The sequence below is a fragment of the Bison bison genome, unplaced genomic scaffold, assembly GCF_000754665.1.
Source record: "Bison bison bison isolate TAMUID 2011002044 unplaced genomic scaffold, Bison_UMD1.0 scf7180017864460, whole genome shotgun sequence".
Classification (NCBI taxonomy): domain Eukaryota; kingdom Metazoa; phylum Chordata; class Mammalia; order Artiodactyla; family Bovidae; genus Bison; species Bison bison.
The window spans coordinates 1,421,851-1,441,599 of NW_011495022.1; the positions used below are offsets into that span (position 1 = coordinate 1,421,851).

At 39.7% G+C, this 19,749-nt stretch overlaps 1 protein-coding gene across 1 annotated transcript in view; it reads left to right on the plus strand.

Moving 5' to 3' along the window:
• ZNF385B (zinc finger protein 385B) overlaps nt 1-14,032 on the plus strand; it is a 491,913-nt gene extending 477,881 nt beyond the window's left edge. The window contains exons 7-10 of the mRNA XM_010859745.1: nt 8,512-8,757; nt 9,780-9,958; nt 11,041-11,142; nt 12,551-14,032. Coding sequence (XP_010858047.1) covers nt 8,512-8,757; nt 9,780-9,958; nt 11,041-11,142; nt 12,551-12,769 — 746 coding nt within the window. The 3' untranslated portion in view covers nt 12,770-14,032. The remainder of the gene's footprint in view (nt 1-8,511; nt 8,758-9,779; nt 9,959-11,040; nt 11,143-12,550) is intronic.
• The last annotated feature ends 5,717 nt before the right edge of the window (nt 14,033-19,749 follow it).

Sequence of the window (19,749 nt, forward strand, 5' to 3'; positions counted from 1 at the left end):
ATATATATAGGCTACCCAGAGGTAAAAGAATCTGCCTGCCAGTGCAGGAGACCTAGGAGACCTAGGTTTGATCCCTGGGTCAGGAAGATCCCCTGGAGTAGGAAATGACAACCCACTTCAGTATTCTTGCCTGGAAAATTCCAGGACAGCGGGACCTGGCAGGCTATAGTCCATAGTGTTGCAAAAAGTTAGACATGAATCAGCGACTGAGCACACAGATATGTATATATATTGGTTGTATATAAAAGGAGGCTTGTTATTATGGTAAAGTTTACTTATTTAGTGTAAAAATTTTAACTCCTAAAAATGCATTTAGCTCAAGAGTTTTGTTCCCTTTTAGAATTAAGAATTTTTTTAAAAATTACTTTGAAATGCATGAAAACATATTCAACCTGTTTAGTATAAAAAGAAATGAAAATCAAATTGACAATGAGGTACTGTATTACATCTGTCATATTGGCAAAAAACAATGGATGCTTAGGCTGGTAAAGGTACAGGGAAGCCAGCAATTTCTTACAAAGCTCTAAGAGTATTAATTTGTATAACCATCTGGAGGGCAATTTGGCAATGTGCATCACAAGCTTTTTGTCTCAACAATTTCTCTTCAAAGTTTAGGTCCTGAGGAAACTATAATAGAAGTATACAGAGCTGTCTGTACACAGTGCTGTTTATTGAGTATATGCGAATTCAGTGGCATACAAACATGATTGCCTATATACTCTGTTGAATCTTCCTTTCTCATTCCTCAAAGGCACTGTCAGATATCAGAAGAAAGTCTGGTCTTATCTGCAACTTTAGGCTCTTATCCAACTGAACACTGCCTTCATCCTGGCTCAGATTGGACCACAGGAAGAGGCATAGCTTGCCCTTTCCTTCTTCCCCATTATATCATTTCTGATTCTTACCCTTTCCAATCTTTAGGGATGGGAGAAGGAATGGAAGGGAGGGAAAATACTTTGGTACTTAAGGACAACTATTGATGCCTTCTGCATGGTAGGTATCCAGATGCTTCTCAAAGACCATGAGTAAGGTCTCCACGTGGTTCAATTCTTCCTCAGTCCTGACCACTAAAGATCCACTCCTCAGGCTCTTACTGCCAGGGTCCTGATGATCAGCCCTCTTGTGTTTATACCAATAGCAAGGCTCAAGCCTGGCCACCTTTTCTCAGCTTCATCTCTGTCCAGCCTTCCTTTCCTCTACCTCACCTGGCGTGAGAGACAGATCAACAAGGCCTAAAGTCGTTTGATGGGGGAATGAAATACCAGTGTCCCCTTGTTACATGCATATCAAGCTTTATTTATTTGTCTGGATTCAGAAGCCTCCAACCAGACAAGAAACTTACAATGCCAGCAAGTCCTCCAATCCTTATACAGTCCAAGTGGTAGGTGATAGGGTGTTGGTAACAGGATAAGTCTACTATCTTTTTTTTAAATGCTACCAGTATGTGTCTGGGGGTTCTTTGAGGACCTTTTCTAAGGTACTGAATTACCTGATACCAATTGCTTTCAGTTTGGGGTTGTGGGCTTCATTCCCAGGTAAAAGAATTCCTACTCTATCTTTTTAACAATAGTAAAAGTGCAAACCAGAAATAACCTAAATATCAAAAGATTTGTTAAATATAGTATATCCATGTAAGTATACATCATTTGGTGTTATAAATTATGATCCAATTCTATCTATATTTATTGAAATGGAAAGATATTCTTGACACATTGCTAAGCAACAAATGTTAATAATAGAACATTATGTTTCTGTCTATTCATGCTGCTGCTGCTGAGTCGCTTCAGTTGTGTCCGACTCTGTGTGACCCCATAGACGGCATCTCACCAAGCTCCCTCGTCCCTGGGATTCTCCAGGCAAGAACACTGGAGTGGGTTGCCATTTCCTTCTCCAATGCATGAAAGTGAAAAGTGAAAGTGAAGTCGCTCAGTCGTGTCCGACTCTTAGCGACCCCATGGACTGCAGCCTACCAGGCTCCTCCATCCATGGGATTTTCCAGGCAAGAGTACTGGAGTGGGGTGCCATTGCCTTCTCCACTGTCTATTCATATACACTATTATATACAATAATATGGAGTAATAGATATCGAAGCATAAGCGTCCAAGTCAAGGATCAGCAAACTGCTACCTGCAGGCTAAATCTAGCCTGCTGCCTCTTTATCTGAGTTTGTTCAATCACACGTGCTGCTGCCGCTAAGTCACGTCAGTCGTGTCCGACTCTATGCGACCCCACAGACGGCAGCCCACCAGGCTCCCCTGTCCCTGGGATTCTCCAGTCAAGAACACTGGAGTGGGTTGCCATAATCACATGTGCAGGTGGCTACTTTCCTGCTATTACAGCAAAGTTTAGCACAAGTTGAAACAGAGACTGTGTGGCTTAAAAGGTCACTATGTTTATTATCCGGTGCTTTACAGAAAAAAGTTTGTTGACTTTTATTTTAGATAATAGAATCATGAGCGATTTTAATTTTTTTAAATGTTTGTCTAACTTTATTTTCTATATCAAGCATTTATCATATAAAATACTGCATGTATCTGTTATTGATATCTGTTATCTGTTATTGAAGCCATTGACACCTGATTAGAAAAAAACTTTTATTTATAACATTAAACTCAAGAGTAAACCTTGTGTAAACCAAAAGTTGATTATAGCTTCCAAAGTTCTACTTCAAATAAGGTCTATGCTATAGTTAGAATATTAATTTGTTTTGAAAATCAAGACCTGTAAATGGACATGACTCTTCTAATTACCAACAGTATTAGTTTCTGAAAACTGATTTCAGAATTCTTACACGTTCTTTTCATCTTCCATGTCAGAGTATTTGTGCTCTGAGGCTGTATATAAGTAAAATAGTGTTAAGCTGGGTCAATTCGAGTAAAATTTTTGGAGTAAAAAAAATAGTGAAACATAAGTATTGAAAACTGATTTCTTTCACCTGGTTTATCAACTGGAGATTAAAACATTCCAAAAAGAGAGATTTTCAAAATGTTTTGAGCTTTGGAAAATAAGTGAATCAGAGTGGGACCTTTCAAGAAAGCTACTTTGAAAAACTAAATTCATTTGGATGCATAAATTATGGATATTTGTTATAAAGGGCAATTCTGATGCAGCTCAGCAAATTTTACTTCAAAATCCTGCAGGATAAAACCTTAAGAAAGGAGTTTGAGTAATCAGGAAATAATTAAGACAGTCAGAAAACCTGCTAATTAACATTAGGTGAGGGAATACTTGAAACTGGAATTCATATTAACCAGAAGTTCCAGATGACATGCATCTTTATTAAAAGAAACAGAAGTAAACAGTTCATTAATTAAACTTTCAAATACACAAAATAAGAAGGCTGTAAAAATGTCAGTAAGGGAAGAGAAATAACACACTTTGATAAAAATATCTAACAATTAAAATGAGAATAATAAAATTAGGCTTTGATGCTTATAAGTATACATATCCAAAAACAAAGTCAGAATTTAAACTATTGCTCAGAGACTTTCCTGCCGCAGAATCCCCTGAATATGATGACACCATTTACACATTTCCAAAGTCAATATGTTCCTAATATTCTCAAAGTTTAAGACTCTAATCTATCTAGGGCATGCAAACTAAAACATAAATTATCTAAATGTGAACCGTGTAAATCTTAAACACTCTATAACTTTTTAAAAGGGAAACAGCTATCCATAGTATCTACTTTCAGAGAAGGCGATGGCACCCCACTCCAGTACTCTTGCCTGGAGAATCCCATGGACGGAGGGGCCTGGTGGGCTGCAGTCCATGGGGTCGCTAAGAGTCGGACCCGACTGAGCGACTTGACTTTCCACTTTCATGCATTGGAGAGGGAAATGGCAACCCACTCCAGTGTTCTTGCCTGGAGAATCCCAGGGACAGGGGAGCCTGGTGGGCTGCCGTCTATGGGGTTGCACAGAGTCGGACACGACTGAAGTGACTTAGCAGCAGTATCTACTTTAATAGTTTTAAAATATTCTCTGCCTTCTGACTCAATCCATCCTTATATCTCCCATTACACCTGTTGCCCTTTTCTGTGCTGACCTACCAGGTACTCACCAGGAAACTCCAAGCTTTCCAACAGCTAAACATTCCCTCACATTTCCACTTCTAACCATTCACTCCCTGCTCCTTTCCACTCCATTCCATGCTTATCTAAATCTGATCTTCAAAACTCATCTTCAAAACCTAGACAGAATGTCACTTCCTTAATGAAAAATTCCTTCCTAACGAAACATGCTGCTGCTGTTAAGTCACTTCAGCCGTGTCCGACTCTGTGCGACCCCATAGACGGCAGCCCACCAGGCTCCCCCGTCCCTGGGATTCTTCAGGCAAGAACACTGGAGTGGGTTGCCATTTCCTTCTCCAATTAACCAAACGTAATTACTTTCAATTCTAGATTCTCATGCCTCTTGCCAGTTTCTGTCATAAATTAGAGATCTCTGAGTGAATTTCTTATATCCGCTGCTAAGCTATTACTTTTTTAAAGTCTGTGCTATGCTTGAAGTTAAGTTGCTCAGTCAGGTCCGACTCTTTGTGACTCCATGGACTGTAGCCCACCAGGCTCCTCTGTTCAGGGGGATTCTCCAGGCAAGAATACTGGAGTGGGTTGCCATGACCTCCTCCAGGGAATCTTCCCAACCCAGGGATCGAACCCAGGTCTCCTGCATTGCAAGCAGATTCTTTATCATCTGAGCCACCAGCAAAGCCCAAGAATACTAAAGTGGGTAGCCTCTCCCTTCTCCAGTGGATCTTCCCGACCCAGGAATCAAACCAGGGTCTCCTGCATTGCAGGCAGATTCTTTACCAGCTGAGCTACCAGGGAAGCCCTTTTTAAAGTCTGTACCTACTTTATTTATCAGAACTATGCTCTTCAGTAACTAGCACACTGTCAGCAGTTAGCATATTATAAATACGCACCTGTTAATGAGTAAATGACCTCTTTTGAAACAGAGATGTAAAAAGGAAATCTGTGTACTTTTTTCTTAAAGAAATAGGGACACAGAGGAAAAAGATATAGTTTTGTCCATCTTCTCAATGTACCTTGAATCAGATGATTGTTGAATACCATAAATATTTTTAAGGCAAACATGCTTTAAAACTAACCTATAATTGTAAAACGAAGAAACAGCTTTTTCACATCTCCAGGTGACTAATGTATGCCTCTTATAATGTTAATGCCACGTGAAGTCCTCTCTGTGCAGGAAGATTAATACATTACATGGTGAATAGTTACAGAAAAGATCATGCTCATTGATGCTACCTACTAATCTGTGGGGCATTTTCGAATATTAATGAGCCCCCATTGCCACATTTTTAAGGTAGAAATAATCTTTAGCCTTACGTTTTTCACAAGTTTGTTGTAAGAGATTAAAAGATAATGTAAGTGATTGTACTTAGTAAATTATAAAGTTCTATGTAAGAATATAGGAGGGAAGTCAACATAAGGGAAATTAAAATAATATGGATAAAAGACAGAATGAGTGACGACTAGATGACTAAAACACGTCAGATTCTTTAGGAATTTATATAAATATTTTATGAATTGCTTGAAGCCAAGAAGGATTTTGCTACACGCAATAACTTAAGCTCCCATCACAAGAAACTGAGTAATACCGTAGGAACAAATCTTAAAAGATTACTGAATTATTTCACTGCTTTGTATCATGCAGTCACTAAGTCATGTCTGACTCTATGCAGCCCCATGGACCGCAGCACACCAGGCTTCCCCGTCCTTCACTATCTCCTAGAGTTTGCTCCAGCTCATGTCCATTGAGTTGATGAAGCCAGCCAACCATCTCATCCTTTGTTGCCCCCTTCTCCTCCTGCCTTCAATCTTTCCCAGCATCAGTGTCTTTTCCAATGACTCTGCTCTTCACATCAGGTGACCAAAGTATTGGAGCTTCAGCATCAGTCCTTCTAGTGAATATTTAGTCCTGATTTCCTTTAGGATTGACTGGTTGATCTCCTTGCTGTCCAAGGGACTCTCAAGAATCTTCTTCAATACCACAGTTCAAAAGCATTGATTCTTTGGCACTCAGCCTTCTTTATGCCCCAACTCTCACATTGATACATGACTACTGGAAAAAGCATAGCTTTGACTCTATGGACCTTTGTTGGCAAAGTAATGTCTCTGCTTTTTCATATGCTGTCAAGGTTTGTCATAGCTTTTCTTCCAAAGAGCAAGCATCTTTTAATTTCATGGCTTCAGTAACCATCCACATTGATTTTGGAGTCCAGGAAAATAAAGTCTGTCACTGTTTCCCCATCCATTTGCCATGAAGTGATGGGACTGGATGCTATGATCTCAGTTTTTTGAATGTTGCGTTTTAAGCCAGCTTTTTCATTCTCTTTCACTTTCATCAAGAGCCTCTTTAGTTCCTCTTCGCTTTCTGCCATTATTATCTGCATATCTGCTTTGTGAGTTCTAGAAAATTGCAAATTCAATCTGAGGGATCCTTATAGACAAGAGAATACCAGACTTGAAGTAATCTTCAATCTAACTTACTTACTATTACCATTTAGGAAGACTGATTTACTTCCTTCACTCATACTATTTGAGGTCAGTTTAGTAAAAGCCTGAGATCTTTTCCATCATACTTTATGGTATCCTGAAGTTTTAATAAACTCTCTAAAAAGGACTAGAGATTGTGGAAACCAAGGATTAAAAGGGATCTGAGCATTCCTTTATTCCAAACACCACCCAGGTGTTGAAATGTATCTACAGTATCCCTGCTGTGTCTAGTCTTGACCTTGATGAATCCAACTCAGGAAAAGAGATGGAAATCAACTACTGATCCCTAAATCAATTAAGCAGAAATACCATCTCCCCTCATTTTTGATGTGTGTGGAAGTGTTGGTTTGCCCCAAATACAGAAGAGACACCCAGAACCTTATCATTCCTTCATCCTTCCTTCCTTCCTTCTTGGTCATCCAAGTCCGTGGTACATGGTTAGGGCAATTACATAAATTTTCAGTTTTAATTCCCTTTCTCTCTTAATGAGAGTTTATCAGCATACCTACAGACATTTTCTAAGAGCAAGGCTCTACTAGGATTAAACTTGTGACGAATTTTGTACTTGCCTTAGAAGCTCCACCTTCTTTCTCAAAGGAGCCACTGAATAGAGTCTGTCTTGAATAACAAATGAACCCCAAAGTGTTAGACTCTGTTGAAGTCACTTTGACCCCTCTTATAGCCTGCACATGGGCCTTGAGGATTATAAACATTAAGTACCTACATGATCAAAATTCCAAGACATCTATAAATGATTTGGCTAATCCTCATACTGTGCTTGTGGTTAATGTCATTATTTAAAACTCATGATTCAGACTGGCAGTAGTTAATAAGTATAATGAGTAGAATCTTTGAATCTTTTATTTGGGGTAAACTGCATTGCTATTCAAAGAGCAGCAAAAACTTAACCAATCATAACCAAAATTAACTATGTTTCTTCCCTCCCCTCTGCCCTATTCCCTAAGGTTAAAATTTTAACTTGGTATAAAAATTGAATTTTAACTTTATGTTCTCCATGTCATAATTAAAACATGAGTAGTCAAATGAAACTGCCATTGCATGTCTTATTTCATGTTACCATCATATCATTTAATCAGATTGGAAGGTAGCTGGTTTCCCTATATATTAAAAGGACAAAATTTATAACTCAGGGGTATCAGACAGAAAGTTACCTGCTGCAAGTGGGAGAACAAAGTCATGTTTCAGGAGTCATCATGACCTTGCAGTGATCTGATATGGGAACTGAAGCCATGGAGTTCTTTCTTCAATCAATCTCAAGGAAAATCTGCACCACACACACACACACACACACACGAACTACATATAGAAAACAAACTTCTGCCTGCCAGAGGGAAAGGTGGGGGGTAGGGAAGAAAAAATTAAGAGTTTGGGATTAACATATACGCAAACTACCATAGATAAAAGAGATAAACAACAAGGATCTACTGTATGGCACAGGAAACTCTACTCAGTATTCTGTAATAACCTATATGGAAAAGAACCTGAAAAAGGATGGATATATGTATAACTGAATCACTTTGCTGTATGCTGCTGCTGCTGCTGCTGCTAAGTCGCTTCAGTCGTGTCCGACTCTGTGCGACCCCAGAGATGGCAGCCCACCAGGCTCCCCCGTCCCTGGGATTCTCCAGGCAAGAACACTGGAGTGGGTTGCCATTTCCTTCTCCAATGTATGAAAGTGAAAACTGAAAGTGAAGTCACTCCGTCATGTCCGACCCTCAGCGACCCCATGGACTGTGGCCCACCAGGCTCCTCCATCCATGGGATTTTCCAGGCAAGAGTACTGGAGCGGGGTGCCACTTGCTGTATACTTGAAACTAAAACAACATTGTAAATCAACTATACTCCAATATAAAATAAATTTTTTTCAAAAACTACATGCAGAAATCAGATTTTTATTTTTAATTCCTTTATGTCAATTTGTCTGTCCTTATGGTATATGAGGCCTTAACATTGTCTCTGTGTGTCTCTCTTAGAAGAAAAAGGGAAGTTAAAAGGCAGCATTTCCAATCAAGTATCAAGCTCTGAAGGTGGCTTATTTCTTCCCAAGCCTGGCACAGCAGCCCTGCCACCTGCAGCAGCCACTTCTCCCTCCAAGAGCACGAATGGAGCGCCTGGTACTGTTTCAGAATCAGAAGAAGAAAAAGCCAAAAAACTGCTTTATTGTTCACTATGCAAAGTGGCTGTGAACTCCCTGTCACAGCTAGAGGCACACAACACAGGTTAGCAGCTACTGTTTGAATTTAAATAATGTTCATAACAAGATCCAGCTTTTCCCATCAGAATACCTTATCCTTTGTTGTTCAGACATTAGGTTTGTTCGGTCTTCTCTACTTTTTTGATTCAAAGGAGTGATTTTAAGAAAGTATGGTATAACAACTTTAGAAGCAGCAAGGCAGAAGCAGCTTGGAGATAAAATTTGTTCTCTTCTTTATTTTCTCAAAAGCATCTAGTACTTCCCCAAACCCATTATGATGAAATGACAGAAATGAAGACAAATCTCTCTCTATGCACAAGGTTCACTGCAACACACTCCTAAGAGAAAAAAAAATGGAAGCAACCTAAAAGTCCCTCAGCAGGGAAATGTTGAACGAATTATAGTAACCCAGGATGATAGAATATATCACTCAGCCATTACAGTAAAATTACAAGAAAATATGATTTGATGTGTGAAATTTTTAGGATATTTAATTTGCATGATCCCAATTTTGAAAACATATTTTTTTAGTATACTAAGAAAAGAAACGGAAAAGAAATACACTAAAATTATAACAGTGGTTATCTCTGGGTGGTGAAAATAGAGGTAATGTTTATTTTCTTATGCTTCTCTATATTTTCATATTCTCTTTATTATATACTCATGGTTTCCTTTTTTTTTTTCAATGAAAATATGTTAAATCTATGTGAATGCCAAGTCGCTTCAGCTGTGTCCAACTCTTTGCGACCGTGGGGACCTAGCCCATGAGGCTTCTCTGTCCATGGGATTCTCCAGGCAAGAATCCTCGAATGGGTTGCCATGCCCTCCTCCAGGGGATCTTCCCAACCCAGGGATGGAACCTGAGTCTCCTGCAGCTCCTGCATTGGCAGGCAGTTTCTTTACCACTAGCGCCACCTGGGAAGCACCAGATTAGCATTAAAAAAGTCATTTCAAAAAGTTGTGGGAAATGCAACCTAAAGATAAACTTTTCAAGAGCTTCATATAGTTCTTAAATAGCTATTTACTATATGTTTCTTTCTGTCTTAGGATCAAAACACAAGACTATGGTTGAAGCTCGTAATGGGGCTGGTCCAATTAAGTCCTATCCAAGACCTGGATCAAGATTAAAGATGCAGAATGGCAGTAAGGGGTCAGGACTACAGAACAAGACATTTCATTGTGAAATCTGTGATGTTCACGTTAATTCAGAAATTCAACTCAAACAGGTAACGTACCCTGAATTAGTAGTCACTGTTGCTTGGGTATCCTTTTGACTGTATCCCTGGTCTATATTAATGGTTCTCACTGTGCTCACAGTTAAACTTCCTGACCTTATAGGATGCCTATGATATACAATATGGAAGTGCTATGTGGAAGAAAAAGTTAGTACTAAATATCTGTGCCTACTAATACTACAGGCTTCCCTGTGGCTCAGATGGTAAAGAATCTGTCTGCAATGAGGGGGACCTGAGTTTGATCTCTCTGTTGGGAAGATCCCCTGGAGGAGGGCATGGCAACCCATTCCAGCATTCTTGCCAGGAGAATCCTGTGGACAGAGGAGCCTGGTGGGTTACAGTCCATGGGGTCACAAAGAGTCGGACATGACTGAGCAACTAATGCTTTACTTTTCACTTACTATTACCACATGTCAGATTCCAGGCTTGGTGTTAGAGACCAAGGAGCACCGCGGTCACTTGGAGCTTACAGCTGAACAGGGACTTCTAAGATAGGAGAGGTTCAGTCTGTCTTCCAAGGACCCAAAGTCTGCTTAGGGAGACAGATTCATCAGTCACTGTGGTGCATGCATGCCTGTTCAGTCCCATCCGACTCTTTGCTACCCTTTGGACTGTATCCCGCCAGGCTCCTCTGTCCATGGGATTCTCCAGGCAAGAACACTGGAGTGGGTTGCCATGTCCTCCTCCAGGGGATCTTCCCAACCCAGGGATCAAACCTGTGTCTCTTACATCACCTACATTGGCAGGCATATTCTTTACCACTAGTGCCATCTGGGAAACCCCTAGTCACAGTGTTAATACCAGGCAAAGTTCAAGGAGTGCCACAGAGAAAGGGAAGGGAGAGAGGTATTGCAATATAATGCAGAGCAAATCTTAATTCAGAGAGTGTGGTGATCTTACCCACACCACCACAGAACCAGGGACCTGGAACTGGGAGTGGAGGAACCAGCTCTTCACCTGATCTCAGTATGTCCTATTTCCAGGAACCAGACATATTTTTCTGTCTAAGAAATACATTTTACATAGCATAAGACTCACACATCCATTCAGCTAATGCATCAAACTTTTTTCAGCACATTTCTAGCCGAAGGCATAAGGATCGAGTTGCTGGGAAGCCATTAAAGCCGAAATACAGCCCTTATAACAAACTCCAGCGGAGCCCAAGCATTTTAGCAGTAAGTTCACCTTGCCTGCTCACCTGTCTTGTGGGGCCGCCTTGCTGGCTGGGGCAGAGACTGTGGGTAAGGAGGGTCTAGGGACTAATTGGTTCTGAAAGCATTTTGACTTTAAATAGCCCTCATAGAGAGGAAATTTAGAAGGAACTCAGTCCCTTCTATAGGACACCTTGAAGATAGATTGTTTAGAAGAAAGAAACTGAACCTCTGTAAGGGCTAGTACCTTACTGTTCACAGGACCTTTTCTGAAGATTCCCTTCGTTAGCATATAAAGAAAAGTCAAGTCTTGGGAAGAAGGGCAGTGATGCCGGAGGAATCTTGGAGCATTTTAGGGGAAAGGGACTGCTTTCCAAAAACGAAGTGCATCTATTTAATATCCTCCTCCTTTCTGGGGTGTTTTTCTCTTTTTCCAGAAAGCACATGGGTTGTGTATATTCCTCTCTCTTTCCCTGTCTAGCAGGCATGTTGAGAGTCAGCCTGTCTTACCTGCTCTCAGTATGTGCTATTTTTAGTTTCTTTGCAAAAATATCAATGGGTTCCACCAATAGATGTCATATAAATACCCAGATGGAAGGATTTCCTAGTCTCCCTGGGACTTAGCCCAATGTGGTGGTCTGTCTGAGGCTGAAAGCTGGGATTGGCCAGCTGGAGGTGATACTGACATTACCCCCAGCTTTTCCGAAGCTCCATGGATGCTGCAAGCAGGTGTTACGAGCATTAAGCAAATCCAGCTTGCAAAGCTCCTCCTGATTGCAAAAGAGAGGGATTAAGGATTGATTTCTTACTTCACAGGAAGAGTCCACCTGGGATTCCTTTTAAATAGAGATAGTTTCTAGCCCACTTACAATCATTACCAATGACAACTCTGAGTTAGCTGCAGATTTTCAGGGAATAGTTTTTAAGTAGCCAGAGAGGCATAAACTGACTATATCTTCTTGACTCCTCATGGGTCCCCAGTGTCCCGAACTCCAGTTACCTCAACCCAGTGCAGCTTTTTTAATGTGAGGTGAAGGGTAAGGCACATTCTCTTAAAAGCCTCATTGTGGCTTAAGATAAGCCAGAATTTTGAATGGAGCTCCTCCACACTCTACACAGGAAACCTTCTGGGTATATTTGGTTTTTCCTTGTGAGCAGCAGCATAAAATAGCTTCAGTATCTATTCATAGAGGCTTTCCCCCGAACCTAGTGCCCAGGGGCAAGGACCACCAGACAAGAGTTGAAATGGAAACAAATTATAGTTAAGGTACGCCAAGAGACTTTGAAACCAGCTTTGTGAAAATAATCTAGACAGGTCAAGATTTTTAAATTTTGACTTCTGAATGTTGGTTTTTACTTACGAAAATATATCAGCGCTGCCACCATTCAAAACTCTCTCCCCACCCCACTCCTGGTTTTCTCCCTCTCCTAGGCAAAACTTGCATTCCAGAAGGATATGATGAAGCCCCTGGCCCCGGCCTTCCTGTCCTCGCCCCTGGCGGCGGCGGCGGCTGTGTCCTCTGCGCTGTCTCTGCCGCCCCGGCCGTCGGCCTCGCTCTTCCAGGCTGCAGCCATCCCTCCCGCTCTGCTGAGGCCAGGCCACGGCCCCATCCGCGCGACCCCCGCCTCCATCCTCTTTGCCCCGTACTGATGTTCCACAAGCCCCCAGACGGTTGAGGCAGTAGGGAAGTAGAGCAGGAAAGCCAAAAAAGGATTCAGCAATTCGAGCATTTTGAGTTGCAGTGCCGCACCCAGCTGCAGAATGCAGCATCTGACTCCAAAGAGAAAGTCACTGAGATTCAAAAGTGTTTTTTGGGGGGGCGCTCCTGTAATTTCGGAATCTGAGCAGCACAAGCTTTGTCTCTCTCTTTCCTCCCCTTGCCCTAACCCATTCAATTTGTGTATTTGAAATACTGAGTTTCTTGCAAATGTGTTTGTCAGAAAAAAATATATATGTGCGTATATATCATTCTCTGACAATTTCTCCATGGGTGTGATCTGGCTTAGAAACAATATGGAATATTTTCCTGACAGACTTGAAAACTAGGGTCTTCCTCACACGTCTGTAAATAATCCTGGAATCCAACTGGGCACATTCTAGTGTGGAACAAAACTAGATGAACACAAGTGCTTGCTTGTGGATACCATCTTACCAACGGATCACCGCGTTTTCCTTCTGGTGTACTCTTGTTGACAGGGATCGTGTACTGTTTTAGACCCAAGTGCTGTTGTATCCTGTGTAGTACTAGATCTGTATTTCTTGTCTGAATTAACACTTTTAGTTGCTGTGTAAATGTTAGGAGGCAAAGTAGCTTTGAATTTTCTCTTTGAGAGAACAAAAGATAATGTATTTTCTTTGTTTTACATTTTATTTGGTGATATTTAAACAAAATAGAAAGCCATATAACATAGCTCTGATTACTACCTGTCCGCTATTTTTGTTTAACTTATTTTGGAGCTTCCTCACCAGTTTTGAGTTGCTAAGCAAATGTATACAAACAGAAAAAGAGCTTCCTAAATTGCACATTTTTGCACCTCTCGTGCACTCTGCAAGAAGACAATAAATCTATGTATTTCTATGTCATTATCTTCATTTTTAACCTGTTTTCATTTGTAATGATGCTACATAATTTTGTGGCTCCCTAATGCAATAATGTACAGAAGATAAAAAAAAATTTATAATTGAACAATCTGTCTTTCTGTTCACTGAATCTGTTGCAGGTTATGCTCCCATGCCCCCGTTTCTAAGCTGATATCAACAAGACTGGAATGTTTGTGATATCAGGGGCAAGAGGTATAAGACAGCAAAATAAAATGAACTCTTTTAGAGCATCTATATCTGCAATCTGTAAATGGTAAAATGTCTGTGTATTTTTTTAAATGTACCTTTTCAATAAAAGTACAAAAAATAAAATCTGTTTATTTTCAAAGTTATTTTCTCCTGAGACACCTCCAATTTGAACTCATCTGATGAAGGATTTTCAGTAGGTGTAAAGATTGCTTCTAACGTATTTAGCATTTTCACTTCTTATTTTCAGCATATTTATTTGTCATGTTTATTCATTACTGTTCACAGCATCTGCATGAAGTGAGACTTTACTGCTGTTTTCCCTCTGAATCTCTAAGAAGTTGGACCAGAGTTGTAAGTGTGACCCAAAATCACAGTAGCAGCCTGCCAAAAATGTTGACATAGTTTTTAAACATTCCCTGAGTCTTCTAAATCCCAAACTCATCTTTTATTCAAGTCCAACACAATAATGATCTCCTTTTAGAGGAACTGATTCCACTCTCCCCTTTGACCTTCTCTAATCAGCCAACCCCTCTTTTCTTCCACTTCATTCCGTTTTTAAGTGTAAAGAGCAATACATCCTGGTTTTTTCTGGTTATCTGCTTAATGAGCTGCTCTAATACATAGTAGCTTAAGATAAAACCATTTTATCGTATCACAGTCTCGGGGGCCAGTAATTCTATCAAGGCTCGGCTGGGCTGTTCTGTTCCTGAGTCCTCAATAAAAGATCCCTGGGTAGTATTTGGCTGGTAGATGGGCTGGTATGGAGGCCAAAACAGCTTTGCTTGTATGTCTGCCTAGATGGAGGGACTGGGAAGCTAGACTCTACTGGAACAGTTCAAGGGCCTTTGGGTGGTCTTCCCAGCTAAGTGGTCTCAGGTAGTTATCTAGTAATTCAGGGCTCCCAGAGAGAGCATTTGAAGAAGTTCTAGGTGGAAGTCAAAAGGCTTCTTATAAAATTGTCTCAAAACTCCCAGCATGTCACTTATGCTGCATTCTATTGATCAAGCAAGTCCCTGAGATCAATCTAGATTCAAAGAGAAGGAGATTATTCACTTTGAGAAAAGAATTTTTGGCCATCTTTAATCTACTAATCTGTTATAGAATTTTGAGGGAAGTGGTAGTAGCATGGTGATCCAACCAGTCCCTCCTAAAGGAAATCAGTCCTGGGTGTTCATTGGAAGGACTGATGTTGAAGCTGAAACTCCAATACTTTGGCCACCTGACGCGAAGAGCTGACTCATTTGAAAAGACCCTGATGTTGGGAAAGATTGAAGGCAGGAGGAGAAGGGGACGACAGAGGATGCGATGGTTAGATGGCGTCACCGACTCAATGGACATGAGTTTGGGTAAACTCAGGGAGTTGGTGATGGACAGGGAGGCCTGGCATGCTGCAGTTCATGGGGTCACAAAGAGTCGGACACAACTGAGCGACTGAACTGAACTGAACTGGTAGTAGCTTTATAGCTATTGTGCTCAGTCATGTCCAACTCTCTGCGGCCCCATGGACTGTAGCCCGCCAGGCTCCTCTGTCCATGAAATTTTCCAGGCAAGAGTACTGGAATGGGTTGCCACTTCCTACCAAGGGATCTTCCCAACCCAGGGATTGAAACCGCATCTCTTGTGCCTTCTGTATTGGTGGATTCTTTACCACTAATGCCACGTTGTGGCTATTATAGATTCTGTTTTCCTCCATCTTAAGTCCAGATTATATCAGTTTTTTAAGTTGAGAAAAACAGGGGTTGAAGTAGGAGCTAAATTCTCATTTCTAAGATATTAAGGCCAGTGGATGACTGTGCAGCTCTGAAATGTGGCAACAGACTTCCTCTATCAAAGAGTTACTCCACTGTTTGAAAATTGACTTATAATCAGGTCAGTGTTAATGTCTATTAAGATTCCAGTTTTACATTCACAATTTGAAAGTGAAAATGAAAGTCGCTCAGTTGTGTCGAACTCTTTACTATTACATGGACTATACAGTCCCTGGAATTCTCCAGTCCAGAATACTGGAGTGGGTAGCCTTTCCCTTCTCCAGGCAATCTATCCAACCTAGGGATCAAACCCAGGTCTCCGGCATTGCAGGCAGATTCTTTACCCGCTGAGCCACAAGGGAAGCCCATTTTCAATATGACTCTTTCGAATTCTCACCACTGGTTGGACCTTCAGACATATTTTGAAGAAACTGTGTTTTAGTTCAACTCTAGAGAAGCTTTTTTTTTTTAATAGACACCATTGACAATTACATTTCATTTCTCTTGTATCATTCTAAATCTCACTAAATTTTACCAATCCTCAAAAAATTTTAAGTATCTACATACAAATAGACCTAGGAATTTACTGATTATTATAGAGTCTAAGTTTTAAAACATCACCTCAGGGAGGAAGTATGAAAGCATAATAATTAATTTAAATGCAAAAGAAGCCAAGGATAGCTTCAAGCAATGATTTATAAAACACTATCAAGCAGATATATCTTATCATCCACCCTGATTCTGAGGTGGCAGAATGGATCAATCCTGAGGGGTACCCCTTCCTATGCCATTTCTAGTGGGAAAAGACTACTATTCTACCCCCTACTTATTCAGAAAGTCAAAAAATGTGCTGCTTACTCTGACATGGTCCACCTCTGGTCTCTATAGAATCTAAAAACTGGTCTCACATAGGATTGCCAGATAAAATATAAAAATACCTCATTAAATTTTCAGATACGTAATGAATAATTTTTAGCATAAATTTTTATAATTTGTATTATGACATTACACATAGACTAGTATGTTCCATAAATAAGTATCTGGAACATATGTATACCAAACAATATTTGTTGTCTATCTGAAATTCATATTTAAGTGGACAGCTTGTATTTTTATTTGCTAAATCTGGCAACACTTGTCTCAGGAGTATTCCTCTTCTTCTCAAGTACCATAATCGTTCAGGAGAGAAGTGACCTCCTGGGTGTTAAAAGCTAAATGGTGAGATTCTTAAAGGCACACTGTGAAACGCAGTCACAAATAGACAGAGGAAGGAACTTGCGGTAAGTAAATGTCAATGATATATTGACATTGATAGGACCAGGACAGGGAAATATGTAGCTGCAGATGCCTCTAACTTAAAGCTGTTTTGATACCTGTTTAACAAAATTAAAGTATTATGACAGCAAAAAAAAAAATCCTTTTATATTATGCACAAAACATATCACCCTTGAGTTGTTCCTTCTCTGCCCTAAAAGAATTCTTATTTTCTGGAGCAGAAATGGTTGTGGTTGTGTAAATTTTTCTCTCAGAAAGTGCTTTAAGGCAAATTACACTACAGTTAATGTAGCTGAGACAGAGAACCAAGGGATTCCCATTGGGGCAGGGGGGGAAGGAGAAAGAACTGATAGAACATCAGGTAAAAATCCTGTTGTGCTGTCTCCTTTTGGGAGTCTAAATAGATTAACTGAGGAGAATGAGTTTGGGGGGGTGTTTTGAGGAATGGGTGCCCACTGCCTGAGCTGCCATCAGAGAGAGGGATCATGGCAAGAGGGGGACGATGAGCAGGAACTCCTTGATAGATAGGTCAGCAGCAAGACATACACATTTGGGACTTCCTGGTGGTCCGGTAGTTGAGACTTTCTGAGCTTCCAAAGCAGGGACATGGATTCGATCCCTGGTTGGGGAACTAGGATCTTGCATGGCGCATGGCATGCCCCCAAAACAAACAACCAAAAAAACTCACATAAAAATATACCCCCTTGATAAGCACATGCATCTTCAGGTAACAGGCAGAAGAATTTCATTTCACCTCTCTAGGTCTGCTGTGTGGATTCTGGTCTCTGCTGATAGTATTATTTCTACCAGATATTTGTTTCTTTAATCTGTTGGCCCTCAATTAATATTACAGGTGACATGACCTCTATGAGAAAATGCCAGTTTCTGGTACTGTGGTGGGTTGAGGAGAAAATGAGTATTGCAAGAGAAGAGTCCACAGGGGATGCTCATCTTTGCCTCCTTCCTTCCTCCAGGTAATTAGCTCCCCAGGAGAATTCATCAGGGATATGAGGCAGGTTTTCAGCAACTATGAAAAGGGACTGTCGGGAACTGCCCTGATTTCTTTGGCTAAAATTTCTAAAGCCAGAATGAAAATATAATGTGTTCTTCTACTCCTCACTAAATGCTCAGACTATATCAAACCTCAGGTTGTCAGATCAATCCCTCTGTGGATGCAATGAAAATATCTTTGTGTCACATTATTCATTTTAAAGAAGTCACTTATCTACAGATGATTGGACAAGCTTGTCATTAAACACCTGTTTTTCATTTTTATTATAGTAGAAAAGTAAAGTTAGACTAGAGGAGAATTAAAAAGAATAGTACATATTCTGTACTCGAAAGACCTGAACTGAAGCTCTGGTCATTTCATACGCTCGTTAGTTCTATGACCTTATGTCAGAAAATGATCTTATGTAAGTTCCCAACACCTCAGTATTCCACATATATAAAACAGACACAATGATACCCAACTCACAGGGTAATTCTGAGAAGCAAATAAAATTAAACAGGTAAAAATGTTTCTGTAAATTACAGTTTGCTAAACAAGGTTTCACAGTAAGTAGATAAATGAAATTAATTTTTCATTTTAAATTTCTAAATTTTAAGATTTTCTCAAATTAGCCAATTTTTGAGTTTTTAGTGTTAACCTAGACTCAGAGGAAAATACATCTGTAATGGAGAATAGCAAATCCATTCATTGTAAGTTGATGCTTTTATTCACAAGAATATAATGCAAATAGAAATAGTACTAAAATAATAGAGCCAAAATAAATGCAAAGTGTTTATATATCACAGAGTTGTTTGGAGTTTATAAATCTTATATTCCGTATAACAAAAACAGAATTTCAGGTTGTAGAAAATCAAAATCTTCTTTGTGTTATTAAAAAATTACTACTGTTACAAAAATAAGTTCCTTTCTGATATAGAAAATTAAAACACACTATAAGGAGGATTTAAACATGCAAGACAAATTAAGAAAATATTTATAATAAATGTGACATATAATTTCATATCTTTATTATACAGAGAGGTCATAAAATGAAGTGAGGAAACTCTTTCAGAGAAGAAAAATGAGAAGTCCAATAGCAAAACAGGCAACAAGGCAACCCAGAAAAGGCAAAATATATACCAATGCTTATTAAATATGAAGAGATGTTTATCATCATTAAAAAATACAAATTACATCAAAATTTTTTTGATCTAGCATATTGACAAATTATAAATTCTCTAAACCTTATGTCAGTGAGAGTGGGGAAACAGATACATTCACGCACTGTTTGTATTAATAAATATTGCTTTGACTTTTCTGGAATTATATGTATCATTATGTCAATTACCCATAATCTTGGGCCCAGGAATTCCATATCCAAGGCTTTATTGTAGGACATTAACCCTGTAAATTTAAGAAGATTTGTGTCTACAGTGTTTCTTAATTGTTTGTTTATCAAGAGAAACTATTCCTTAGCCCAGATATTCATAGTTTCATAGTTCAGGAACATGGGTAAGTTACAAACTTCAGTGAAACTCAACTCAAGGAAATTCTTTACATTCCAAAAACACTTTGCACTCTGAAAAATACCAGCCTTCTTCATCTCCTCAAAATATCTGCCTCAGTAATTTCACTCAGATGAAAAATAATGGGATAATGATAGTTTAAGTCTGGTTCAACACAAATTTACAACCTTATTTATCAAGGCTGAAAATAGAAGACTATTAAAAATAGCTGAAGAGATAGCATGTGTCATAGTGCTTAATGTTACTGTAACTGCTGGTTAAGGCTTACATCTAAATCTGATGCAGAGTTCTTTTTGTGTG